The following is a 27,675-nucleotide window of genomic DNA, read 5'->3' on the forward strand; positions in this document are numbered from 1 at the left end:
AAGAGGAACAAGATCTGAAGAAAGTTTCTTTTTCTCTTCCTTGCCATTAACTGGCTGTTCTGCTGAGCCACACTGGCAGATGAGACAGGAAGGTCTGAGCAGAGAAAGGTAAAAGGCAGCAGAGGTACCTGACCTGCAAGAGGGGCAGCTGCCATCATATCCCTCACTAGCACAGACAGGCAAGGGGATTTGCAAGAGGCCAAGGAGTCAGCAAGGCCTGACACTTGATGCAAGGACACAGGTTAGTACCCAGTGGCCTATATCTAGTCGTTCTTTCCTGTGCAGACCTATAATCACCTAAGTTATTCACAGCCCCCCTCCACACACACACCTTGATCCTGAGTGGCAATAAGTGCACAGTAACTTCCTCACATCTAAAAGCAATCAGATGGCACAATGTAGCATCTGTGGGATGAGATATGTCCTCCAGAGGTGCAGCTAGCCAGCTTCAAAAGCATAGGAAAAAAAAAAAAAAAGTCCTCCTTCATCACAGGAGAAAGGGCCAGGTGTAACACCAGCTGGAATTTCAGCCATCAGAGACAGTGTCTTGGCATTACGCGGTCATTCCCCTGCTTTAGACTCCCCTTGACAATTGCTTGTTGCTGCCTGTTGCGGCTTTGATCCAACGCCATCATCTCAGCAGAGTCAGAAATGAAAGAAAGTTGTGGGGGTGGGATGCAGCAAGAGGCGTTTCCTTTCCCCACTAAAAGTTTCCTTGCTGCCAAACCCAACCAAGCCCTTTTCAAAGCCCAGAACATATTTCCAGGTGAAGACATTATCCCTTTCCTCTTGGAGGGATGAGAATGGCTGCCCCACAGTCAGGGAACAGCAAAGGTCATAAATACGAAAACATACCATGACCAACAGCTACAAGCACCAACCAAGGACTTATCTGGCCTGGAACTAAGAAGATCAGTACACAAAAGGTTATTTAAGCTTTAAATCCTTTTGTAGCGTGTTCCAGCTCTCAGCTGTTGGGGAAAAAGACCACCTACCCCAAGGGAAGAGAATGCCACAGAAACTGCTGCAATGCTACTTACACACACCCCCACGCAGAAAAAACCCAGCTAACTGAACTAACTGGTCTTGGACAGCACTAAACATCTAAGTGGTGCTAAGGATCCTATAGTTTTAAAGAACACATCTTAAGCACCATTCTACCCTGCCTCATTTTTTTGACAGAGAAGTTGCCTGGATTCTACTCTTAGAGATGATGTCTTTGCCATGTTCAGCCTCTGTGGGTCAGACTCTGGCCCTTTATGGCCACAAGGAAGGGGTAAGCAGAAAACTCGGGAGGCCTGGCTCTGTCTGCCAGATGTTATCAGGACACATTGGGTACAGGAGGAGCTTTAAGTCCTGGGTAGCTCTGAGATTTTGAGTGTCCATGCCACAGTCCCACTTCTGGAGTCTGACCAGAGAGACAACACGCACAAGCTTCAAAGGAAGAAATAGCATTTCCCTACGAGATCACTTCTGGCAACCACTGGAACCTTTGAAAATGAATCCAAAGTTCTGCTGGGAAGAACAGTTTATGGACAAGTCAAGACCTGGAAGGACAGCTCTGTACTCCCTCTCTATGAATGACCACATCAAGCTTCATGTGCTAGTTTCCCGGCCGTGCTCCCTACTCAGTCTCCTACCCTGCACGTGCTGACGAGACTCCCAGCTCACACACAGGTCCCCAGAAAGGAAAAGACCCAGTGGCATGGTGCATTCCAGCTGTGACAGGTGAAGAGGGAAGAATAAGTCTGACACTCCAGCCATTGCAACAGAGGCCCAGTGGCCTAGGTTGCCTTGGCTTTTTTATTTGCCTGTCACTCAGGCTTTGACGTTATTGAAAGATCAAACTCCGTTGTGCCTGTTCATTACCTTAATCCTATTTTCTACACAGCTTTATTATCTCTTCAGGCTTCCTTGGGAAAGGCTGTCAGAGAGGCTGGGGCAGGGGGGAGAGGGTTGCCTATCTCCTCACCCCTGTCAGATGCCTCTGTTCAGGAACAGCCGGAAGACTTGATGGGCAGGGGTATCACAGCACAGCCTGGACCCTTCTGGGGTACTCCAATGGCACCATTGACTAGGTCACCAAGAAACATGCGCCATAGCTGAATGCACTGGTGCTGTCTTTCCTGCTCTAGTTTGTCCTTGGTGGGATGCATCCCTTGCAAAGTCTTTATTTTTGTTACTTCAAAGAAAAACGAACTGGTTTATATTTGTGTTTGATGCAGTTGACTCAGACAATCTAAACTATCTAAACTGTAGATTAGAAGGCAATTGGCCTCAGACCAGCCCTGCATCCACACCAATCCTCCTCTACCTCCTTTCCCCGAACACAGCTATGCTGACACCCCTCAGGCCCCTTCTGCCATTGCCCCCCTCTCTCCCCTCCCAGAGCACCCCAGCTCACCTCAATCCTGACGGCACTCCCTTGATAATCTGTGCTGTGCCACTCCTACCCAGAGCATACCAGTCCTGGAAAGCTGAGCTGCCGTTCAATAATCCTGCCAAATATTTGCTATCTGTCCATCACTAAACAAAGACCCCCAGGCTGAGTTTCAAATTTGTCAGCAGTTGAGTCTCACGTCAGGATTTGAGCCCAACATTTCCCCAGTTGCTAAGGTCAGCACCTTCACCTAACAGGAACTACTCAATGGCCCCAAATCAGAGGCCACAGCAATTAACCTCCTCAATGCTTATTAAGACAGAGAGAAGACAACATGCCTAAGTCACTTCCGTAGATAACCTGTTGCCACCCCTCACCTCCCTGAGCTACCAGAAACACCAGCCAGGAAAAGATGACTGTAGAGCCTGCGTTTGCCTCTGGCTTCTGAGCACCACAGACAAGCGGGTGAATGGGAGGATGCAGATCACCTTCCTCAACCCTCTGGCTCAGGCTGAAGCATCAACTGAGACAGATAAAAAGGAAAGTATAATGGGCATATTCTGACTGTACATGGGTAATGGGAAGAAACCAGGATGGCTGTGCCATCCACTAGAAAAGCTGGGAAGAAAAGTTGAGCTGTTCCCTACTGAACCAGAGCCACCTGTCACAGACACCTTTCCACACCAGTTTGTTCCATCCCCCGCTTTGTCCCACATCTCACATTTAAACATCCCTTGCCTACATGGACTAAAGAATCATTTTACGACATGTCCAATATTGCATTTCTCATTGTTAACCACTTTTCTCATCAACCTGTAAGCTGGAAGCTCACTCACCTCTCAAGGTCCCAGATTCTCAGAGGTGAGGTGTGTCCACAGCAGGCTGTCCCCGTCACAAATGAGCTGTTTAAAAAAAAAAAAACAAGCAAACAGAAAAACCACTTACTAATCCTCATGTTCTGAAAAAATAGTGCATGAGCAAGACAGAGAAAACAGGCTACAAGACAGACTCTGAATTCTGGTTCACAACTATTTCAGCATGTTCCACTGCATTTCACAAGGGGCAGGCAGCAGCAAAGGGAGAGGTGCTCCAGAGGTCTCAGTAGCTGAGCTTCCCAGATGCAGCAGGTCACAACTCCAGAGAACTGGCAGGACATAAAGATGTATTTGTATATGCAAAGGGAAAACCTAAAACAGGAGCAGCTGTAAATTGCAACAACATTTTCAAAACAGTTAGCACAGTACTCAGCACATTTCATATACAGTCAGCGCTGTAAGCTGCGGAAAGACCCCATGGAAAATTCCCTGTTAATTCCTACTTCATGTCTCACTTCTTTTTGCTGGCAACTTCTGAGCACAATCATGAATTGGCTGCAGTATCACAGGCCTAACGAGTCACAGAATAGAGGTCTCCGGTCCAGCCTGCTCAAAGCAGGGCCAATTTCAAAGCTGGATCCGGTTGCCCTCCCCAGTGCTCAAGCACTCTCTATTAGAGGCAGCACAGCTCTCCTGCAGCAGTATTTGGCTCAGTTCACACTCTCCAGCAGGGTCCATTCCAAAGTCCTCTTTGGCGATGCTATGTCCCTGCTGCACATGCTGGCTCCAGAGGTTGCCTGACAGCCACTGGCCTCAAACTAGTTGATAAGACAGAAACAAATCCTTAAAATCAAGCAGCAGGAACACGGGTGCTGTGGCTCTCCACACCACACTGCCTGTTTTGTGCCAACTTCCTATCCTCAGTCCAAATAAGAGAAAGCAGCTCATACAAAGATTTGTAAGCTATAAATGACCTCTCACAAAGCCACATTTATTGCAGCTACTGAGAATAAAACGCCAAAACTATGTTTAAGTCATTGCAACAAGGATAGCACAAATGCAGGAAACGGAGCCTGCTTTAAATAAAAGCTGGCTCTATGCTTTGCCTAAACATCTTTTGCAGCATGACATGGGGCTAGCTGCTGAAAGAGGAAAGCAAAATAAGGAAACAATGTCATGTCTGTAAAAATAGCAGTTTTTAAACATTTCTTTGATCCTTTACAACATTCTTCCTTTGGAAGTCGGAAGGTGTCTCCAAGCCTCTACTGTACCAGGAAGGGATTCTTGCAGCGTCCTTGGCTTCTGTAAGAAGCACCACTGCTGTTGTTACAAGGCACCCAGCAGCAAAGTGGTGAACACACAGTCAACTCAATCAAAGCCAGAGAAAAGCTATGTGGAAGCAGGGCCAGAACTCAGGACTCCTTCTACTCCTAGCTCTGTGGTTTAGCTAAGCAATTGGTTTCTCCAAATCATAAAGCCAAAGCAGCACTGCCAATACACTCTGCAAAAGAGGCAAGCAGGTAACATCAAGCCATCTCAGAGAGCTACGGGAACCAAGGAAGAGCTACAGCTACCAAGGCTCTCTTTTGCTGGCTTTATCCCTCCTACCCAAACTCACATATCTGGAGATGTCCACAAGTCCTGTGACCCTTAGCTGCCCTTCAGGGCTAGACAAGGCCTGCAGCACCAGAGCTATTTCAAAGTCTCTCCGACCAACTGTCTTACATGCAAAATCCAAGGTTCATTGGCAGTGCACATGCAATCAGCCCAATGCACCTGTAGCCCAGGGCTCTCTGCACAGATGCTGTAGGGTGCACACATTATTCTTCTCCATGGAAGTCCCTGACCAAAGTCTGAGAGTCTAAGAAAAAGCCAATTCCTGTTGCTGTGCATCAGCCACGAGGACCAATTAAAAAAGCATGCAGCACTTCATATTTGGAAACAGCGTTTCTGCTCAATACCTGCCTTCTCTCCACCATAGCGCAGGACAAGAGGGAACATTTCCCCTTTGCCAATGTCTCCCATCTCAGAGGAAAACAAGCAAAAGACACCCACTCTGACAGCTCACCGGTCAAACCCCATATCTGGAAAGCAACATTTTAGTCAGGGAGTCTCTCAGCTACAAAGCTAGGTGTTGGGTTCTGTCCCTCCCTCCCCAAACGTAATCCATTAATAAATACTAAAGCCAATTACCGTGGTTAGAAACATAATAGCAGTCAGGGAGTCAGTCAAGCAGGCAATTGGGTGCTTAAGATTTTTCTTTTGGGGGACAAACTGACTCTGTCCCAGCAGAGAACGCCCTCACGTGGGAGACAGACCCCTTTGTGCAGAAGGTATGCACAAGGCTTTGATGGTTGCCACAGGTCTAAATTAGCATGGAGGCACACCAACAGGGAGAAAAAGGTGGGAGGAACAGCAAGGTCTAATCCCTGCTCATGCTGTCAGTTCTGGACTTCAGCTTTCCCTCCTCAGTCCTTACCCCCCACCCCTCAAAGAAAAGAAAAAAAAAAGAAAAATAGCATTAGATGAAGAGATTTCTCTCTAGTGTTGCATACAGGCCTCAGGGCCACAAACAAGTCTCTTCTGGGTAAAGCTGACTCTATTCAGTCAACAGGAATTTTGTCTCATACTTCAGCAGGATCAGGTTTGCAGGCCTTATCTTTAACAGGCTGGAGCCCATTAGCAAGCAAAGATAAGACTTCTCCTAGAAGAGCCAGGCACCTTCACTGCCAGGATTAGAAAGCAGCATTCACAAGACAAGCACAAGAAGTGGTGCCAATGAGAAATTGTCAAAGCCTGGGAGCGAACTGACCCGAAAGTCTGGATTCCCAGGGGATGACACAGGGCCCCTCACCTTGAGTCTGGTCTGCAGGCATACACCTTCAACCCCCAGGCCTCTCATAACTGGGAACCTCGCAGAGGTGATGGTTTCACTCCAACCAAAAGGGCAACGCAAGTTAGCTTTGGTAGGTCTAAAACAACATGCAAATTGGAGCTAAGCATGTAAAGCTTGGCCCCAAAGCTTCTGAAACATTGTTCAGCAGAACTGAAGCCTTCTACCAGGCTTGCTTCTTTCCGTTTACCTTCAACAAGGCTTTTTGTCTTAGGAAGCACAGAGCACACACCAAAAACCTCTGACCTAGAGAAGTGTAACCTCTTCACAGTTGTTCTTGCCAGCTGCCCAAGGTCGTTTATTTTGCCTACAATGCTTTCAGGAGTCAGAGAGACTGGGGAGACACTAGATTGGGAAAAGGAGAGCACAAGATACCCTATATATATTACCGCAGGGATGATCCATCTCTCTGAAATATATATGATACTACTGATATCACAGACACTGACCAGATGCATCTATATGCTACATGAAAACTGCTATGTCCAAGCTTCAGATGGCCTTGGAAATGCAAAGTCCCTTTCCCACTAAGCTTTCCTCCGCCCTGCAAAAGCTGCTGGGTACCATGACTACAAGCTCCCTCCAAAAGGCTCCTCTAATGGGAAAATGAATACCATTGCAGGACTTCCATAACAGGGCATGTTGTCTTCACAGGGATCCCCCAGGAAGTAAAAACAAGCAAGCCAGCATAGCATTTCCACCTCTGCTGTACCAGGAAGGCGAGGATTTTGTAGAGCATTGAGACACATACTTCATACACAGCATGTTTTTGTTGTCCAAAGCAAGGCATTTTCCAACTCATCTGATACTTTGATGTTCTCCTTCCTATTTGAAACTCCCTACTGAGAAGGAGGAGAGGAGAAAAAAAAAAGGGGGGAAAAAAAAAAAAAACTGCTTCTCCTGAAGCCAGACCTTCTCTATGCTACAGAAAAGACATTTCATTAGAGATCATCCCCCCAGAACAGAAGCTGGGCCAGGGGATGAGAGAGAATACACATCCTGGCAGTGCTCTTGGAAGAAACACAAGAACTTCTCTCCATCTGACTGACTTGTGGTTGTTGAAGATCCCATGGCTTTTCTGGCAACAGCAGTAGTGCTCTGGCTACAGTCCAGCTACAGTGATCCCATGCCTCCTCCCAAGGTGCCAACTACACCGTTTCACCCCACCTGTGGCATCCCTCTTTACCCCATCCTGGACAGAACATGCCAGATGTGGATGAACCAGAGGGAAAGAGGTAGCTGCCCATCAGTCCCTTTTGGAAAGATGCTGTTTGTCATGAGTCTTGGAAACTGCCTCGGCTCCAGAGATACAAATCCCATTGTACAATACATACCTTCCTCACTGTCAACCCAGCCTTCATAGCAGGCACTGCCTGAGCTGGGAATCCTGCAATGCAAAGTCACTGAAGGAACCTTGGTGAAACAACCCCTTTCCAACCTCTTCTCTCTAAAATTCCCCTGTGCCCCAGGCTTGCACCCTTCCTCTGTACTGTAAACAGATTGCTTCTCAAGTCCTGTTCTGCTCTTTGGGGATTTCAAATCCAGAATCTGCTTGACACACGCAAGAGCCTGTTCCTTCCTCCTTGCGTGCTCCCCCGCCCCCTGGAATTGGACATCGTTGTTCCATTTTGGAGACTATTATATACAGAGACTCATCGGACCGGGAAACAAAGAAGTTATTACTTGACAGAGCCCTGCAGCTGGGAATGTGGAAGGCGGGGGGAGAGGAGGGGGAGCACTGAGGGAGACAGGACGGGGGGCTGGTAGCAGCGTTATGAAAGCGATCAACAGAAAGGACAGCTCAAAGATGGGAAACATCTTTTTTAAAAAGTCTCAAGTGAGATGAGAAAAGAAGGAGAAGAGAAAGCAAGTCCAAAACGGAGAGCAGAGAAGAGAAAGCAGTTGGTGCCAACAGTGCTGTGGGTTAAACACACGGGTCTGTGGGTTTGTGTAGCCTTTGATTCAGCACTGACACGCTTTGGCAAGGGAGGCCACCGGAGCTGTCAAATCCTTCACCAACGTGCCCATCAATTGTATTCAGCTCTCCCCGACCCGCACTGGCATTTTAATTACTGTTGGGTAAACTAATTTGTACAAATGAAGGCAACTCTGCCTAATAGAATATGCAAGCTCTCTGACCTCTGACAGGCGATGACACAAGATACAAAGGAGGCAGAGGAAGGCTTTTTATCAGAGCCTTATTACTCTCTATTACTCCAATTAGTTAAGCTCCAGTGCTCCTAATTGGGGGAAAAAATTGCAATTAAATCAATTTTTGATGGGCTGAAAGTGGGTTACCGAACCGCCCTGCCTGTGAAACACTGATATTATAGCAGCAAAGGTCAAAGTCTTTGTCGGCACCTGTGGGGCCCCCACCTCCCTTCTCTAAGCCCCTCTGTGCCCCCCCAACACACACACGCAGCTCGCTAAGGCGAATCATTAGAACATGTCATGTCTTATCGTGGCCGCCACCATCCTGCTAACCTCATCAGTTGACATCGTTACAGAAGGTAACTCCTCCGGCATGAATACAGTGCTAAGGTCACACAAACTTGATGGAGCCCCTGCTGAAGAGCCCAGGAGGCTAGGGAGCAGATGCAACAGTAACAACATTGTGAAGGGGAGAGGAGGGGGTTGGAAACTCAGCGCAGGGAGTTTCAGCACCTCCAGCATGAGGCTTCTCCAACAGACCAGATACACACAAAGGGAGGGAGACTGAGATAGCGCGGAGAAGCAGGTGCTCCTTCCCCCGGGGCACTTAATTTGCAGGAAGGAATGGGAAAAAAAAAAAAAAAGAAAAAGGCACAGCATCAGTTTAGCATTTTCTTCTCCATGAGAAAGCGGGCACCACAAACGTGCAAGAAGTCCCACCTGCCTTTGATTCAGGCAATGCTGGACAAAGCCAGGATTAGGTGGTCAGGCAGGGCTGGTGTTGCCCCTTAGCTGCCCCAGACTGATCCTTTTAGCCCTACTTTGTGCCTCTTGCAGGATGACCAGAGAACTGACCCAAGCACCTTCAGTATCTCAGAAGTAAGTCAGGACAGCTGGGTTATATGCTAACAACTCAGTAACCACAAACTGAACAAAAATCAGCAGGTAAGGCAGTTGCACCAAAAGTCCAGCCACTGTTAATGGGCCAAAATCACAACTTTCTGGAACAGGGAACATGGGGAGTGGAAGGCTATTCAGAAGAAGATAATATTGGAAAAGCTGAAGAAGCCAATGACACATGATATAACTGTCCAAAACCTGAAATAACAAGTGCAGATTGCATCCAATTTACTACAGCTCTACAATATCCGTTGGCTTTTGGCTCTAGACTAAGTCTTTCCATATTCCTCAGTCCTCAAAAGCCTTCCCATCCTTCCAGTCCTGTGTACCACACTCCTCCTGCATCCTTGCCATGCAGTGCTTCAGCTCCAGATGTTCAGTGCAAGGAAAAGACGACAAGGTCCACCAAACCTACTTAAACATTTTCTATCTGAGCTGCTGGCTGCTGTTCTAGGCTCGAGGGTACCCACACCGCATTTTGTTAAAGCCTGGTTTCGGGACTCTGCTGGCAGTCTCCTCAGGTCCCTGTACTACTCCAGACTCAGCACAAAGAACAGCTTTTAGAGTGTTCTGGAGCCAAGTTATATTTGGGCCCACCTGCTTGCATACATGTAAAATAGTCTTGTATTTGGACTCAATAACAGGACTGAGCTCACCTGAGCAAGCAGAGACCCACTGAGCATAGCCTCATCTTTGTTCAGCAGTGAATAACATTGCCAAAGAGAACCAGCAGCTGGGGGCAAACGACCAGGCTTGTTCCACAAACAGACTGGAAGGCGCTGGCACGTTCGCTGCTGCTTCCTTGGGCCTCGTGTGCATGCCGCAGTGTCCCTCAAGGCACCAGTCAGCTCAGGGTTGAACTGTGCTCCTGATATGCATCGTAAATTGCACACAGAGAAGCTACAGAAGAGCTCTGCCACTCCCCACCAGGGACTCAGCACAGAGAGAAAACAAAATGCGTAAAGACGACTGCGTGAACACCGCAACATTTACAACCACTGCTTCTCCAAGAGGAAATGCCGTGCTCTGGCAAGGAGCACCAGTGACACAGGCACGGACCGACAGACTAATAACTCATTCGCATGCTGCCTTGAGCCTCAAGTGGACCACTAGAAAGTAGTCCCCAGAAAGAAGGCATTTGCATTTTGTACTGAAGGGCACTGTAGAGATGCTGGGTTGAAACAGTGAAGTCTCACATTTGAGGCAGAACTCCAGCACACTTGATAGAAGAAATGCTCACGTCATTGTCTCCCATGTCATTTACTGCATGCCTCAGGATAGAGGGAATGTCAGCTTCACCTCTCCGACCCTCCGCCTTGGCCTCCAACTTTGTATCTTCCTCCAGACTTCAGAGACCCACAGGCTGGAGAACAGAATAAGCCTTTAATATCTGCAAAGGCCCAATTCCCAGCATGGCAGACAGATCACCCCTACTCTAGCAAGTTGCTTAGCAGGTACCCAACCTAGACACCTCCATCTTGCCTTCATTGCTTTGCAGTTTCATCCCATGTTGCCTGTCCAAGTCATCCCATAACCTCGTTCACTGTCCCTTCACCAGCCCTGCAGCAGCTAAGTTTTGTGAAAACAGGCAGCCTGATATAGAACATAATCCCCATTTCTGGAGAAAAACTGATCTCAGTTATATTAAGACAGAGACTCCAGACAGGACAGACACATGCACACAGACTTCTTCCACACTACAGCACTGAACAGGAAAACATCCTTTAGTAGAAACAAGTGAGTCCACTCACAGAACAGTCCTGATGTTCCTAGGGCTGTTTGCATCTAAATATCACCCTCCTTTCCCCAATACTCCACATGACACCTGCTTTTAGGGAGAAGCAAATGTCCAGGACAGGACCACACTCAGATTAGCTCTATAAAAGTTGATTGAGGGTCCTGGGTGTTCCCATACAAGAGGGATATTCAAACAGTGCTTTTCACACTGCTGCTGTCATTTTTCAGAACCTCAAACAGAATTGCCTTTGTGGCTGCACAAGTATGTCTACTGAGTTGATATCAGCCCTACTCCTTTAATAAAGGGAAAGGCTTGATAACCCATGTTTAATGCTGTAAAATACTTATTTGCATGGTACGTCCAACACTCTTCATCATCCTTCCGCACTCCCCAAGCTCTGGGCTTGCCAGGCATGCAGCAGTCATTCAGGACTGAGGTCTCTGTACAACAACTCCTGCATTCCTAGCTCTCTCCAGACCCAATTTAATCCCCAACTGATGCTCAAATTATTACTGTTATTACAGGAAAAAAGAGACTCCTTAACCATAGAAGAAATGTAATCCAGTATGTAACTTGGGCACTCGTCTGAACAAAGCGTACCAAACATCAAGGGGGGCAGAAAGCCCATGCCAAAACCGTTTTGACTCTGCATGCTTACCAGGCCTTTCTATGAACAGAGCTCTCTTTGCAGGCATCCACTGGGGTTACGTCTTGGAAGCCGAATCATAAAGAAACATGACTCTGCTGAGAAATTACTTTTGAGTCTAAAAGCTGGGCTGTGCAAGAGATACAGTTCTCTATTCCTACCACAGAAAGCTTTCTGGGGAGAAAGAGAGGGGGAAAAAAAAAGGAAAAAAAAGGAAAAAAAAAAAAGGGAGGACATCTAGGGACTTCCAGGTCAGTCCAAGACTAGGTGGTTAAACACCACTACAGTAGGGTTATTTCCGCTTCAGCTTACCTGTAACTAGAACAAAACTTCACAGGACATTTTTAATTCTCAGAAGCTATAACATTAGAAAGGCAAAGAAAGTCGCTAAGGTTATGTTTGTGTTTTGAGGACTTGGGGGGGTGTGTGTGGTGGTGTTATTGTTTCTTCTCCTTTTGCAAGTGCAGGTGAAATAACCACAGCTAGTATCTGGACTTCTTTAATTACACTATGTATTCCCCCTTCCAACATCACTAGGGCAATCTCAGCCATCTGCAGCAACTTCATCCTATGCTCTACTCTTGCCCTACTCCCCAGAGCAGCCACTCAAATACAGATTGGCAAGATTCCTGCTAGGTACCCACCAGACAGCATGCTCTAGCTCTGACTGCTGCACATGCCATCTGCAATACAGTGCAAGGAGATTGCAAGGTGACTTCATAAAAATCTCCATCTTGAGCAAATCCACTGGCTTTTTGGAACTAATTGAAAGGAAGAAACAGGTGAAGCTGCTGGTCCCTGGATGAGATACCTTTGCATGTATTAGACACGGGACACCATCTGCTCCTGGTATAAGGCAGGGCACCTACAGACCATCACACATCTCGGTCAGATCTCTGAAGACCTGGCACTCCGTTCTCACCCACCTGCACACCCACTTCAAGCCTTCACACCCAGCACCTATCCTCTCCCTACTGGGCTCAACACCATTAGCCTTCCCCCTCGCCCCAATGGGGAAGACACCCTGAGCCTGACCCTCACCCACATCCCCAGATCCAGCAGCCCCCTCAAGCTCACACTTGCTCTGGGCCCACACACAGCCTTACAAGAAGCGCTGAACTCCAGCCCTCACTTTCTCAAAGCCTGCCCAGGTGTAAAGCTCCAGCGATTCCTTTTTCTTTGCCATTTTCCCTCCCTCCTCCCTCTCCCCCGAGCCCCACCAACACTTTCAGGCCACACAGTGAGCCGGGAGGTTGGAGTACATGAAGACCACTGCAGCAGTCGTGCTGTTTCAGGCCCCCCCCAACTCAAGACAATTTCTAAGAGCTATTTCTTATCCTCCCCTCCGTGAAATTATTTCTGTTAATTGCCTGGTGGGAATCACTTATAGGTGGGGGAGACTCTCCCCCCACACACACCCTGGCCCCTAATTGGCTTATTGAAGTTTTAACAGGGCTTTCACCTGGAGAAGCTGGTAATTATTCCCTTCATTCCCCTCTTGCTTGTACCTGTAGCTTCACACTTGGGGCCTGCCTGGCTCCACGGGGGGGACTTTGTTCCCTCTAACTACAGGCCCCACACAAATGGGCCCAGCAGCAGGAGAACACAGCAAAGTGGTAATTTTCAGCCCAGCATAATTAGCCAAGGTTCTTTCAGCCCAAACTGCTGAATGGGGAGGGGGCTACCAGGGAGGGTGCGCCATGTGGGAATGGTGGGACAGGGGGCTGCTCTCAACAGGCGGACAAAGACCTCTTGGGGGCTCCGATCTGGGGCAAGCAGGAGGAGGGGCTGGAGCAGGACAGCCTGCCCAGCAGAGCAGGGGCATGGCCAGTAGTGGGACACATGCCGAGGAGGTCAGCTCATGACAAGCATCTTTCCCCCAGCCCATGGAACAGGGCAGTGCAGGAAGCCAAAAAAGGGGTAAAGGAGAAAAGAGATCCAGTGATGCACAATAGGAGCACGTGAAGAGGTGCAATGCATGACAGATTCTTGAAGGCCTGCTGTAGCCTACACTCCCAGGGCAGGATTTCTAGTCTAGTACCTTTGCACTGAGGTTAAGAAAGGCAACAGACTTGGGGAGAGGAAACTGGACAGTGCAGGTCCCAGACAGGATAGCAAGAACTGTGCTGAGGACAGAGTGAGAACTCTTATTGCTGACAAAAATCAGGGAAGAATCATTCACCTCCTCTAGCACCTGCCCCCAAAGTCAGGCAAAAAGCAGAACCAGGAGGACAGCAATGAAGGCTCCAGATTCTCTTTTTGCTGAGCCATTCGCTGTTAGCAAAGCAAAACTGCCTTTCATAGTGGGACCTCACTTATTCTACTTCCCTTTCTGCTACAAGCCTTTGGTTCTGCAAAACCTCCCAGGAAACCTGCTGTATGTGGGTTGACCAAACCACTTGGCTTCCAGTGTATTGCTCCTGTGTCACACCAGACTGGCATCAGTTGTCCCACAAGCCAGAAACAGGCATCCTGTGGCACAGTGTCTCTGTTGATTCTCAGTACTTGTTAGCAACTACGCTTTCTTTGAATTATCACTGTTGCCTGGCTTATCATCCTTGCCCTGGCTGGTCGGCTTCAGGGCTGTAGGCAAGTTAAATTTGCTCAACTGACTTGATGATCACAGCTCCAGTGCAATGGGGTCTTTTTTTTTAATGTTAAATTATATTTTGAAAAAACTCATCTTGTGTCCCTTATGATTGCAGCATCCTACTGAAAAGGAAGAATTGTCACAATCTAAAAGCTTGGTCCTTATTCTGCAATGAAGACCAAATGGTAAGCAGGCAAGTGAAAAGATGCCCACTACTTTCATCAGAGCACCAGTTACATAGGACCAAGCCCTAGGAGATGATGCAATCACAACAATCCTGACAACAAGGAAAGGAGATCCCCAGAGACTCGATATGTAGCAAGGAGACAGGCAGCACAACCCCCTGGGCACAGCCTTGTAATTTCTGAGCTGCCTAAAATATGCAACTGTGACCCAACATTGCAGCAGATTGCAAACTGGACAAGTTGTCTGATTCCACCCCTCGATACTCTGGCTTCTCTTCAGATGATATAGCTTTCACATTTTACTGAAGACTCCCACAGAAAGGTCAATTTTTCAGTTTTAATCCAGTTTTTTGCAGCCTCACCCAAGCTGCTTTAAGTACTTGCCACAGAGATGAGTTCAGCTAGATACTGTGTGCCTTCGGCTCATCAATGCTCAAGACTTTTTCCTGAAAAGCAGCCTTTGACACTTTTGAACAAAATATGCTTGCTATGAAATCAATGCTAGCATCTGAGAAACAGACACCGAGAATAAATATAAGCAGACCCAAGCTGACCAGGCCAGCTTCAAGGCTACGCAGAGAAATATAGTGAACGTTCCCAGCACCAGTGGGAAAAGATATGCAATATCGCCTATGCTCATACCTTATCACAAACCTTACAGTGTCTAGAGCTTTTTCCTCTTACAACCCCACACCCTACAACAAGGGGACATGTAGAACTGATCTAAGTAAATACTCCAGCTGTTGTTGCTTTGGACAAAAGTCTAAATACATGCCCCTGTGTAGAAAATGCTTAAAGAATTATGATGCAAAAGAAGAAAATGTCTCCTATTTTAAAAATATCTCCTTTCTATTTTTTAAACTTCAGGACTGCCAAGGCCAATCCCAATATATTTTCAGACGTGACTGGCAGAGTTTTCAGTTAACAAGTATTCTTTAAAAAATGCATATATATAATGACAGCTTATCTAAACTTTTCCATTAGAACATATGACAGAAAATGACTTTTCAATAAGCCAGCAATCCGTGCATGCCAGTGAGGTCGGGGGAGGGGAGAATCCTTTCAGGTTTGGCAGAACAACTAAAACCCAAGAATGTTTCAGTTTAAATGTAGGGGTGGGAAGGAATCTATTTTCCTGGTGCCACAAGCCACGAATTATTTTTGTCTTATTCCTTTTGCCCTCACACACACGTATACCAAATTCAAACTTCCCAATTTAGGAGAATTTTTAAAAAAGTGATCAGGGTGGTAAGGAAGAAGACAACTTCTCAACAAACATATACTTTTGTCATCTTCCCACAAAGGGCAGCAGTTCTTTCTCCACATCATGCAGAGGCAGGAGCTGTACTTGTTCACACGTAAAGGGGAAAGAAGCCCAATCACTTAAAAACAGAGTGCTTGCTGATCCTCCTCTGCTTTATGATATTCAAGCAATTTCCAAATGAAGTCTAAATTAGTTGTTCAGCAGGGGAGAAGGAAATAATGCTCAGAGGGTTTTAAGAAGCTAAAGACCAGGAAAGGTGAAAGGGGAGAAGTGTGTATATGTAGCACATGCTGCACACAGAGAGGTCCAGGACACTGAGGCATGGAGACACAGGTGCTCTGCGGAGGAGGCGAGCACAGCCTCATCTGCGTTTAACTCAGCCATGAAATGACTCCTAGAGCTTTCCTGCTCTGATCATTCGAGCCCTGACACAGACATGCTTGCAACAACCTCAATTCACTTGCCCTTAAAGCTCTGGGCAGCTTCCCCCTCCCCAGCTCTCCACTCTATGCAACATGATTTGCTTCAGGGTTTTCATGCTAAGCATTTGGAGCATGTAAACTGTTTGCCCCTAAGCGATCAAGATCCTGAATGAAGCCCCTGCTCTCCATCTGCAGGTTCAGGGCATGCTTGGTTGTGAGCAAGCACCAGAGTGAGAAATAAAACCTGCCAGTCAGGCCAGAAAGCTCCAGCCCGGTATGCAGAGAAAGGTGCACAACATTTCATTAAACAACCAAACAGACAACACACGTCTAAGGCATAAGGATGTTTAGAGGCCACCTCCCACACAGATCCTGAACCCAAAAACCCGCTGAAAAAGTTTTGCAGGAGCCAGAGCTCAAACCATCCTGACATCAATACACAATAAAACACAGATTCACAGCACAAGTTACCATCTTCAGTATCTGTAATCAGGCTGGGCTGCAAGGCAGGCCAAGAACTATTGAATTTCAGTAATAACTGAGATTAGCCAGATGAAGACAGGAAAGAGATCAGGCAAAATAGATGCTGTAAAGACAGAGAAAGGACAAGGCAAGAAGGCAAGGAATAATTTATTATGATGCTTAATGTCAGTATATTGAAAAAAAATGACACAGAAAATGGAGTAGTGGGAAAGGATTGCACTGGAAAGGACTGGAAAAAAGCCCCTTCAGGAACACGTCTCCCAAGTCTGCAGTGGAACAGAGGATTCCCTAAAGCACATCATCCTTTGATGTCAAGAAATATCTGGTAAAGGGATATGAAATACTACACTGCCTCCTGCCCCTCAGTAAACCACTGTCTAGGTGAAGCAGGACAACCTGCTGCCAGTCAGTCGTTCAACACTTCAAGGAACAGAAGTCTGGAAGCTTTAGATGCACAGGCAGCTTTGTAGGCAGGAGTGTGAAGCCACAGTTTCCTTTTTTCCTTTCCATGGCCTGCCCTATTCCCATGTGCTCTGAGAATTGAGGAAGTCTCATCCAAAAACACAGTTATTAAAAGAATCATTTTTACTTGGCAAGTCAAACACCCACATGAAGAAATGCCAGAACCAAGCTTGCTCACATGTCCTCCACTGAAATAAACACATTAAAGTGTCAGTATTTGATTCTGCAGCAAGCTAGGAGTGTCCCAGTCAAAGCTGTCACTGGTCTTTATCTTGTGGATACACAAGATCCCATTACATGACCATCAATTCAGGTTAGGCTGCATCTCTGTGGACTCCAGTCAGTGGCTGCACTGGGAGGAAATTATGAGCTTACCACATCTCAGGGACACCTACATGTGAAGTCCACTCTAAATAACAACTGGCCAGCAAGTACTCGCAACAGTTGTGGTTTGCTACTGCTTTGCACAAGGCCATTGATACTAGAGTTGGGGTGACTTGGGAAAAATAGTAAAATCGTAAACAGAGCAGAGCATATCCAGAGGGTGGAATCATTCACTGTATACCCCCATAAGATGGTCAGGCAAAAGGTTTAAAAATAGAACAAAGTGTTTCTTCCTCAGGACACAACACTGAATTGGAAAGGAGCCTATGAAGGCCAGAACATTAACAGGTTCAGAAAGAAGAGGTGAGCTGCTCACAGAGCTAGCCTCTGCAAATATGAAAGAAACACTGGTCCAGATGCAAACTCTAGCCAGGGAAGCCCTAACCTCCCCATCACTGGAAGCTGTGAAGGAACAGGCAAGAAAGGATCTTTTTGTGCTCGTCTTGTTTCTTACCCTTCTCCCTAGACATCTACTACTGACCACTGCTGGACACCAAATGCTGGGGTAGATGGATGCTGGACTGACCCACCACGGCCAGAAGAACATGAGAAATGCCCACCTTGGTCAAGCCATGGCCCATCTAACTCACCGTTTTGCCTCCAGCAGTGGTACTAGCACATGCTGTTTAGGAAGAACATGTAAGCTTGGCAGCTTTCTGTGGTCATTCTCTTTGTACTGCCCCAGCATCCACAATTGCCATATTAAGGATTTTAGAGAGTGTATCCCCACCTAGCCCTTTTATTATGGACCTGCTATCCATGAATTTGCCAAATCCCTTTCAAAACTGCTGGCATCATCCACCTCCATAACCTTCTGGAGCAGGAAGTTCACTATACACTGTATGAAGAAATACTATCTTTTGTCCATTTTAAAGCAATCTCCTAGTAATTTCAAATATCTCTAGTTCTACTATTGTAGGATTTGGTGAATAACACTTCCACACTCAAGCTTACCCACCACCATCTTACTCCCCATATTTCTTTTCAGGCTGGTTTTACCAGAACTGCCTAACGGAGGCAACCTAATATCAGCACATCAATAACCTCTGCAGAGTGTTTGACTTGGGACAGACCACAAAAACAAGATACAAACTAGTAATGCAGCCATTTCTTTCATACAGAGGAGTGTTCCTCTGCTGTATCTGTTCTTCAGACCCTGTTGGTTCATTGCCCCTTCTGAGACAGGTTAGAGTTAATTGGTTGCTCCAAGCTTTGAGGCTTCAACCAGTCTCAGTCACTCCTAGACCAGCAGGGACCCATATCACTGGCTTCATTGCGAGAGCTAGAGAGCCAACACAGGTCTGAGGACCATCAGGGTCTCACAAACCATAGTTTGGGAAGCAGAGGACAGAGCCGTTGTACAGTGGGAACAGTACTATTCACCTGCACCCTATACTACTAAAGTACCTGATATTTTCCACCACATACCAGGAGCATGAAGTCCTTGCTCTGCCAGGCTACAAACTTACCTGAAGTGGTCTGCACACAATTCATGTTCCTAGATTGCTCCGAGACCATCAGAAGACAGATGCTAGAGAAACATTATTGCTTTTCTAATTTCTGGAGCAGGCTCCCTTGCTTCTCCCACTGTCAAAGAGGAGAAAATCCAGGGGGAGTATGTGGAAAAGGAAAACATGCTCTAGGCCACATGCGCTAATCAATACTCTGTGCAAGATAGAAAATAAGAAGCAAGAGAAAACCTGTTCCATCAGACAGTCCTGCTCCATCCCCATCCCTCATTAAATCAGCCTGGACAGGCGAAGCAGGTCACCGAACAAAGCGCAGGTGCAAAGCTCAAGACAGCTGCTTCCTCTGATCCGTTCACTTCTTTCTTTAGTCTCTTTTTTCTTTCTTTCTTTTTTTTTTTTTGCGGGGGGGGTGGGGGGGAGAGGTGATGACCACAGATGACCACCAGACTTTTTTCACCTGAAAAAAACCAAGCTGTTGGGTTCCAGTTTGCAAGCTTCTATCCAGCCCCCACACTAATAAATCTCTGGGACTATCAATCACCTTGGCACAGGTCTCTCTTCTCAAAGGAAATGGGCTCTCTCTCCATTAGCTGCCCGTATCTACCAACCATAGCAGGGCCTCATTTCAAGTCCTCTTTGATGGACAGCTAGACTTAGAGGAATATGTGCTTCAATCTCAGAAGACAGAGAACAAGGATTTACTAATTAGACAGGGCAATGCCCATTGAAAGCTGGCTTTAATACCTGGCTCCAAATTAGCCCTGCATCTGTGAAGTGTCAGGAGGGCTACAAAGCATTAAGAGTACATCCCACACACAGGCTTGCACAGAGATGGTGAACGGGGCATCATGAACCCACAACACCTCTTTAAAGTAAGAAAGTGGTTGCAGCGGTTGTGCTTTGTGCAGATGGGAGGGAAGGTAGAGAAGACCTGACAAATCCTAGATAATGAACCATGGAACACGCTACAGGCAACACGACAGAGAGAACAGACTTTCCAATCTGCCTTCCAGTCTGGAGCAGTCTCACGCTGCTCTGAAAAGAAACCAGAGGCAATGGAGCCAAGGAGAGAATCATAGCCACACAATTCCGTCCACACATTTCCAGTGTCTGATTCCACTCGCAACAGAGATGTGGGATGCCAGCTACCCAGGGAACCTGAATCTTAGCTACAGCTGGATTTCTAGCTGTATGCTGGCATGCTGTATTTTAAAGCATATTAGCACACAAGCCAGATGCACAACTGCACGCATTGAGGAGAAATTCCCATTCTTCAGAGGAACCAGTTTCCCTTCAAGCCTGACTATCTCCTCCTAGTCATTTGCTCCTCTCCAGACTCCAGCCTCTCTGGTCCTGCTCCCATCTCCTCTCTACCTCACCCAGTGTTTCAAAAGTAGTTTGCTTTACTAATCTAGAGCCAGACTGATGCATTTGCTCATTTCAAGCAGTCTGCCAAGCACCTTTTGCGAGAACTGAAGTGGCTGTAGAAGGCTGGGATGGGAGACATCATCATCCTGATGTGTGCCAGACCTAATATGGGAGAAGCCCATCTCTGATCCATGCTTTCATTTTTAACAGTATTTTGTCTAGGCCTGAAGATATTCCTGTGGGCAGTGTTATGCTCTGTGTCAAAATGCCAAAATTCAGCAGCAAGAGTTAAGTCAGAGAGGTACATTTATGAATTCTGTCAATTCACATCATCTGCAACCTCATCCTGGGCACGTGGATGACAGAGCCTGCCCAGGATGAAGGCACTGCTGCTGTAAACATCCTCCCACTCTGCTAGGAATCACCTTCTGTGCAGACAGGACCCTTCCTTCAGCAGTTTCCTACAATCTACATTCCTATGCTTATATATTCCCTCTCTCGAGCTGGAACAGAAATAATCCAATCCCTGCTTGGGAAAAAAACACAACTGTCTCCCCCTACTCCTAATGCAAAGACACAACGCAAAACCTTGTCCCTTGAATTCCCTCTAAGTTATTCTTAGCACCTGTTTATGCGTAAAGATGCACATACAAAGAACATCCATGCATGCCTGTTTCTCAAGTTGGCACAAGCTATTTGGACCACAAAGCTGTGCACAAGCCCGAGTGTAGCCACAAGATGTTCCGTGCTGGAAGTTGGCCATTGCCTTTCCAGGGATATATCCAAATTCCTGTTGGATACAACAGCTCTAATTAGAGGCAAAATCAGATAGACGTGCCTTGAACAAGTGCTTTGCACAGCATGGATCTGATATGCAATGTAACACAGGCTTGAACTGATTCCACTGATCTTAATCATAAAACATATATCCCTATGCTTCAAACAAACTAGTGCATTTTGGATACAGTCTAAAGATTTGATTCAGCAAGTACTAGCATCGGAAAGTTACCATCACCTGAAGCCTCCTGTAAACTTTTTAGTTTCCTTCAGGAAAACTAGGACTAGCACCTGACTTCATGTGCACACAACCATCACTTTCTTCTCTTAATAAAGAGAGAACTGGTGCTTTACTATCATTCTTCTTCCTGCAGCAGTCCAAAACCTTCACTCTGATAAATTCAGTCCTTTCTCAGTTCTCTCCCAAATGTATTTTTTACTTTAGAAGAACTGAGGGCAGGGGGGAATCCCCCAAAGAGGCCCAGTGCTTCCTTCCTTGTAATGAAAGCCTGTAATGGAATGCCCTGCACTCCAATTAGGAAGAAATGCTAATTTTCTCCAGTTGAGCACCCCCTCTAGATGTATCTAATTTGTTTCACTGCTTTCATCTCTCCCCTCCATCACATTTTCATTTAAAGGTTATGATCTGTTTGTGCCCTTCATGCCGCGCCCTGACAAGACACCCCTATGAGAGGTTGCAGGGGCCACATCGCCCTTCCTAACCCCCTTCTCAAACAAAAACCAAAGCTTTTTTCCCTCCACTGCCTCTTTAAGAAATGCAGAAAGATGAAGGGGAGGAGCAGGGAATTGGGAAGACAATAATTAAAAATAAAAAGTAAGCCCTCTTGCCAGTTGGGTTGTTGGTTGTTTCCAACAAAAGGTTAGAGACCTTTGCACCATGACGAACACCAGTATGACCAGTGCAGGCCAGCTGGGAGAAACAGCATTACAGAGCTTTGCTACTTCTGCAGATCCATTTTAGAAACAGCTGCCATGCAAGAATACCCTTTTGCAAAAGGTTTTGAGATGCTAAATTGTTTAGCTCCTTGCAGGGCTGGGGAATGCATTCTCTCCCACCTGTCACAGAGAGAGTCTGGTCAGAAAGGACAAGGAAAGTTGGCTTAGCTGAGGAGAAAGTCTCAGTAAAGTTCTTCCCACTCCTCCCGAAATGGCTTATGCCTTGTTCTGGGAGCCTGTGTTTTGATAAGTTCCTTCAGGAGAGCAGAAGCTTGAGCTGGGTAGCACAGGCTTTGGGCATCCATAAATTTGTGCTGCCATGGTTCTGGCTGGCTGTGGGCAGGCTTGTAAATCCTCAGGGCATAACCCATCTGGACAGGATGCCTGCCCAGAAGAGCTTTCTACAAAGGCTATATCTGTAGCACATGAGACAGGCATCCAGATCACCATGCTGGTGCCACACCACTTCCCACAGAAGTTTCAAAGGGCATTTTCAGCAAAAGAATATTATTTAAAAAACCATCCAGCCACCACCCTACCTCTGTTTCCTCCAACAAGGCCCCTTTCCAGCCTGCCCCAGTATTCTCAGACAAAACAGTATCCCTGGATCTGAACCCAGGGTCTTCCCTACATGCACACCCTGCTCCTAAGCGAAGACATTCATTACTTGTGTTCAGGCTCTCCCTCTCTTCACTTCAATTCTCTCCTTTGTCCATTAGAAAGGAAATCCCTGATCCACACTCTCTAGACACAAGTTTCACCACACATGTGTTGCTGACACCCTATAAGTTGAAAGCACCCAAAGGACACCTTTGGAGGCAACACAGCTAAGTGGTCCCTGACTGAAATGGAGTGGGAACTGCTGGGTTCCACCTATGGCATAGCCTGGAACAAATACCTTCTCGGAAAAAGGAGAGGAACAGCTAGATATGTTGCCCAGGCTCAGCACTGAGCAGCCTGTTCTTGGACAATAAGATGAAGCTGGAAAAGTACTGCAAGAATATTTTCTGTTATTAATAGGCACTTTGCTAATACTGCCCGAGATAGCCAGCTCCCTCTCAGTCATTTCCTGCTGCAGCCCCTGAATCCCGTCAGTCAGAGCGCTATATGCTCCATTACAAGCTATTTCCTCTCTATGTTTGCAATGCCTCCAAAAGCTTTTGCAGAAAGTCTTGATGATCCCCTTTCCTGCCCCCCTCCACAGACACGATTCCCTCAGAACTTGACTTTCTGGGACCACAAACAGGGAGTGGGTAGGAGGCACAAAGATTTACTCTTCATAGATAGCACCCTTGCCCTTTCCTCACCCCCAGGCCCCCTCTATCTGGTCCATGCGAACAAACTCTTGAGTGGGAAAGAGCGTTCGGAAGAGGCCTGTGTCTGGGCCAGCCGCCTTTCATCCAGAAGATGCCTCTTCCCGTTGGAAAATACAAGCATTGTGTGAAAACATTTTAATATATTCATGCACATTCCTATAGCTTGCAGGAGCGAGCGGGTCCCAGCACCCTCCCTTCCCTGCCTTCCAAATGATTTTCATAGGCAGCGATGCACTGGGAATGCCACCTGTTTTCTCAAATGCCCGCGAGTATGTAAATTGTGGGAATATGCGGGCCAAGCGCTGCAGTTTTATTGTGCTGCAGAAAAGATTTTACTAATTACTTGCCTAAACTCCAAAGCAGTACGCCTGCTTTTTTACAAAGCGGGAGAGCGGGGAAGGTGGGGGGTGGTGGGAAGAGGAGGAGGGGGAGGAAAAAAAAAAGGCAGGGGGGAAGAGAGAGTAAAGGGAAAGAGGGAGAAGGAGAGGGAGCGCAAGGGATGCATTTCAAAGTTTCTCCAGCAATTGGATGGGGGGGAGCTGGGCCCAATGTGAAATCATAGAGGTCAAAGGTGGGTCTCCCTCCCTTGTGAGAAAGTGGTGAATCAGGACGGTTTATCAAACGATCATTTTCTTTTGAAACTGGGAGGCAGCGGCTGGGACAATTCTGCAGATGTGCTTGATGAGTTCGGGACAAAAATGGGCCGCCTCCTCCCCCCCTCCCCCCTTTAAGGTCTCCCATCAGGGGTTGCTTCTCCCTCCACTGCTTCCAGGACCCTCCCCTCCCTTCTTCAGTGGTCAGCTGAGACCCCCACCCACTGATCGCCTTTGTATTCCTGGCCTTTGGACACACTGACAGGGCCCTTTATGAGACCCCAATCAAGACCCCCATGTCACAGGTACCTAGTAGAGATACCAGACCCTTTTCAAATGAGGAACAACAAGGAAAATATGCTGGCCCATTGTCCCAGCACGGCACCAAGGGAGATGAAAGGGACAGGCTGCTCCCTCTCCACAGACCGCCTGCCAATCAACGCCAGTTATTAAGGTCACGATGTGGAAATTCTTTTGACCTACACCTAATCAAAGATGCACCAGGGCCTTTTGAGAGAACATGGGGGAAGGTGGGAGGGAAGGCATCCCCCCACCCTCCCCACCCATAAATACAGTGGAGCTTCCAAAGAGAATTTAGCAGGAGTTACCCCAGTTAGTGCTGTGGCACACTTGCCCCAAGTACCACTGGGGCAGCCAAGCTGGGCTCCATGCTGGCATCCAGCCTCAGGAGAGCTTAAATTAAAAGCTTTCCTCGTTGGAAAGTTACAGACTGAGCAACACTGGAGGTAGCTCAGAAGTCATGGTTGAGGACCCTGTGTGACAAGTACTAAGCATCCTCTTTCTCATTCCCGATAGCTTTGGTTTGCACAGGCTGTGGGCTTCACGAAACATGCTCAGCACCATCTGACACTGGACCCTGAAGAAGAAAAACTCAGTGAGCATGAACCTATGAACCTCCAAGAGCTGAAGCATCTGGAAGAGTAGATAGATGCCAGCAGTGCAGAGCAGACATTCTGAATCCCCCTTGCATTATATAGGATGAAAATACCAAGATGATATTGATGGTGGCAGTTGTTAGGACTATGCAGAAATACCTCACAGAGAGGAGTTATGACCGACCTGCAGTGACAGAGCCATCAGATGGGTGGTAGAAAAGAAGTTAGAGCATGGGCCCGGTGGGATCAGAGAAGCACATCCCACCACACAACTCCAGAGCACTTGGAATATGGACAAGGTCACCTGCCCCTGAAAAGTAGTTCTGTATCACTCACTGTCTGAGAGCCATCACCATATACTCAGTAATGGAACAGTTAGACATGACACTTCAACCTGACAACAGTGACACAGGAAGTGACAGACTACAGTCTGTGGTAATTCACACAAAAGGGAAAAAAATCCAAACCCCAGAACAAAAACATTTTCCAGCATATACAGGAGGCTTCTGCAAGTGCATGATTTTGAATTAGGTCCTCCAGAAGAGCCACATGGTATAAATCATGGCCACCACCGGCACACATAAGACCAATCTTGAAGAAACAGAAACTTCTGGCACCCCTCTTTATGCACCATATCTACCAGCATGCAGAAAATACCCTTCCCGATCCCACTGACAGCTTGCTGCTCTCATCCTGTTGGCATCCTTCAAAGCCCATCTGGATCAAGCTCTTAGTGAAATGGAAGCAAATTCAGGGTGGTGGTAGAGTGAAGACATGAACAGTGTGACAGATCCAGCAACCAAGCTGCAGGTTTCACTATGCTAAACACTTTGCTCATGTGTTGGTTCATTTTCCTCTGCCTTTTATCCACTTTTAGCTCATGAAAGACACCAGTTCAGTGCTACTCAGAGTCCCCCAACTCCCATCAGAGAGCCTGCAGAAGATAACAGCCTACCAGTGGTGACCAACTGGGTGGGAGATGAGAAGTGGAAGATTCCGAAAGAGCTTTGGAACAAAGACTCATGTGTTTACATAAATCCTACTACACTGCTTCTCCACTGCAAGTCGTTGCCATTCCTAAAACTGTCCCCTTGTTCCTTGGCTCTTACACAATTGTTGAAGCAGGTGGAAGACAGTTTTTTCTTCTTGATGTTAAACCAACTAGCTCCTATATCAGAAATTACTTAGCTACAGCAAGGCATGGCCTGGTTTAGGCTGTTGTAAGCCAAGATCCAAAATGGACACTTCAAACCAGTTATCTCCTCTACTGTTACAATAAGGTGCAGTGCTCAGAGCAGACATGACTTCAGCACTGCAGCACAGAAGAGAGGCGAGTTTCTTAGTTCAGGGCAATATCCTCCACTATCACCCTCCTTTCAAATGCCAATGGCAGGCTGAGGACCAGCCTCCAGCTGTCCTGAGTGAATCAACACCCCTTTAGAGGGGCTAGGCTGCTATCTTAGGACACTACAGCTCTACTTCCCACCTCAGGGCATGAGCTCGCATCCTCTGAGTGACACCTCTGGCCTCATCTGGGAGGAGTAACAGTGGAAGCTGAGCCTGGTTAGAGGCATCTGCACCTGGGGCTCTCACCATGCAAGAAAGGTCCATCCCTCTCTGTCCCTCTCCACCCCCAAAAGCAGCCCTTTGAAAGGCAGGGGAGGGAACAGACACCTCTCTAATTGTAGGAGTGAAACCTGGCATCCTCCTGCCCATCTACCTTTGCACTCCGTTTCTGATTCTCTTTGAACCTCTGGTACAGCTTGTCAGGTCGCTGCCCTCCTGAGAGATCAGAAAAAAAAAATACGGCAGTGATTACTATTGTACACTGATTTGCAAGCTGGAAAAAGAGAGAGAGAAAAAGAGAGAACAGCCTCCGTGTGTCAGGCTATGAAAGGGCTACAACTGAAGCCACCTGAAAAACAAACCCTTAATTTAAATGTTAATGAAAGTGCTGAAGAGACATCAGAGGCTTTCGTTTCTCTACAAGGAGCAGAACCACCAGGTCTAGAATTTATGGCCCCCTTCACCTCCCCTCTTCCCTTCTCTGCTCCATCAGCCAGAGAACTTAGGAAAGGAAAAAAACCCTAATTTTAACATTAACTCCACACTTCCACCCTGGGATGCAATTGCTAAATTATCTGTTGGCAGGACACTGATCAAAGGTGGAAAAACAAAGGCACACTGCACAGCCGAGCAAAGGTAAACAGCAGCCAAGGTCTGGTGAAGTTACCTTCTCCCCCTGCGAATTTAAAAAGCAAAGAGAAAATGATCGCAAACTGGAAATAGAAACCTCAAACCATAAGGCTGCCAGCCCCCTCAACTAAGTTTCTTCTGTCACATCGATTAAACAGACATGGATTCTCCTGTGCAAACCAAGCAGCACAAGAAAGATGCTTCCCCAAGCTTTCAGAGACAGACTTTCCCCTCAAGCAAGGGGAAAGATGAGAAAAAACTGCAGGGGATAAAAAAAATTTCAATATGCAACACAGCTCCACAGGATTAGAAACAGATGTCTGGGTTCTTACTTCATTAGCTACTGCCTCCCAAAACCTGCTCACCTGCCCACAACCACTAGTGAGCCAATTCACAGAGTCATAGAAAATATACACATTAGAGTATTGGCCAAAAGTGACAAAAAGGGAGCACGTCATCAGTCAGCTTTAGAGGGCAAAGGAAAGAAACTGAAGTGAAGAAAGTTTCAGTTTCTCAGCTTATAGAAGTGTTTGCATATGTGTTTGTTTCTAGAGGAGAGGGAAAAGGGACATGTATGTTCACGTGTTGACCCACGTGAAGACAAACAAATAGAGTCATTATCACACAATTAAGAAGGTAAAACAAAGTCTTCTTCCTCCCATCATCAAGGGAACAGTCAGGGCACATGGATAAGACACAGGTGTCATTTTAGCTCCAGAAGGGAGAAATTGATACTAATTTCCTGCTCTGCAGCTTTGAGGTGAAAGAGCTCCAAATCAGTTATGACTAT

General features: G+C 46.9%; 1 protein-coding gene across 3 annotated transcripts in view; it reads right to left on the reverse strand.

The window, feature by feature from the left end:
- FBXW4 (F-box and WD repeat domain containing 4) overlaps window positions 1-27,675 on the reverse strand; it is a 63,055-nt gene that overhangs the window by 12,183 nt on the left and 23,197 nt on the right. For 2 of the 3 annotated variants that reach the window (XM_075504698.1, XM_075504696.1), the window contains one exon: window positions 3,217-3,282. The exons of the other annotated variant lie outside the window; for it this stretch is intronic. In XM_075504698.1, coding sequence (XP_075360813.1) covers window positions 3,217-3,282 — 66 coding nt within the window. The remainder of the gene's footprint in view (window positions 1-3,216; window positions 3,283-27,675) is intronic. 3 annotated transcript variants of the gene reach the window in all.

Source organism: Mycteria americana, chromosome 6 (assembly GCF_035582795.1).
Source record: "Mycteria americana isolate JAX WOST 10 ecotype Jacksonville Zoo and Gardens chromosome 6, USCA_MyAme_1.0, whole genome shotgun sequence".
Lineage (NCBI taxonomy): Eukaryota > Metazoa > Chordata > Aves > Ciconiiformes > Ciconiidae > Mycteria > Mycteria americana.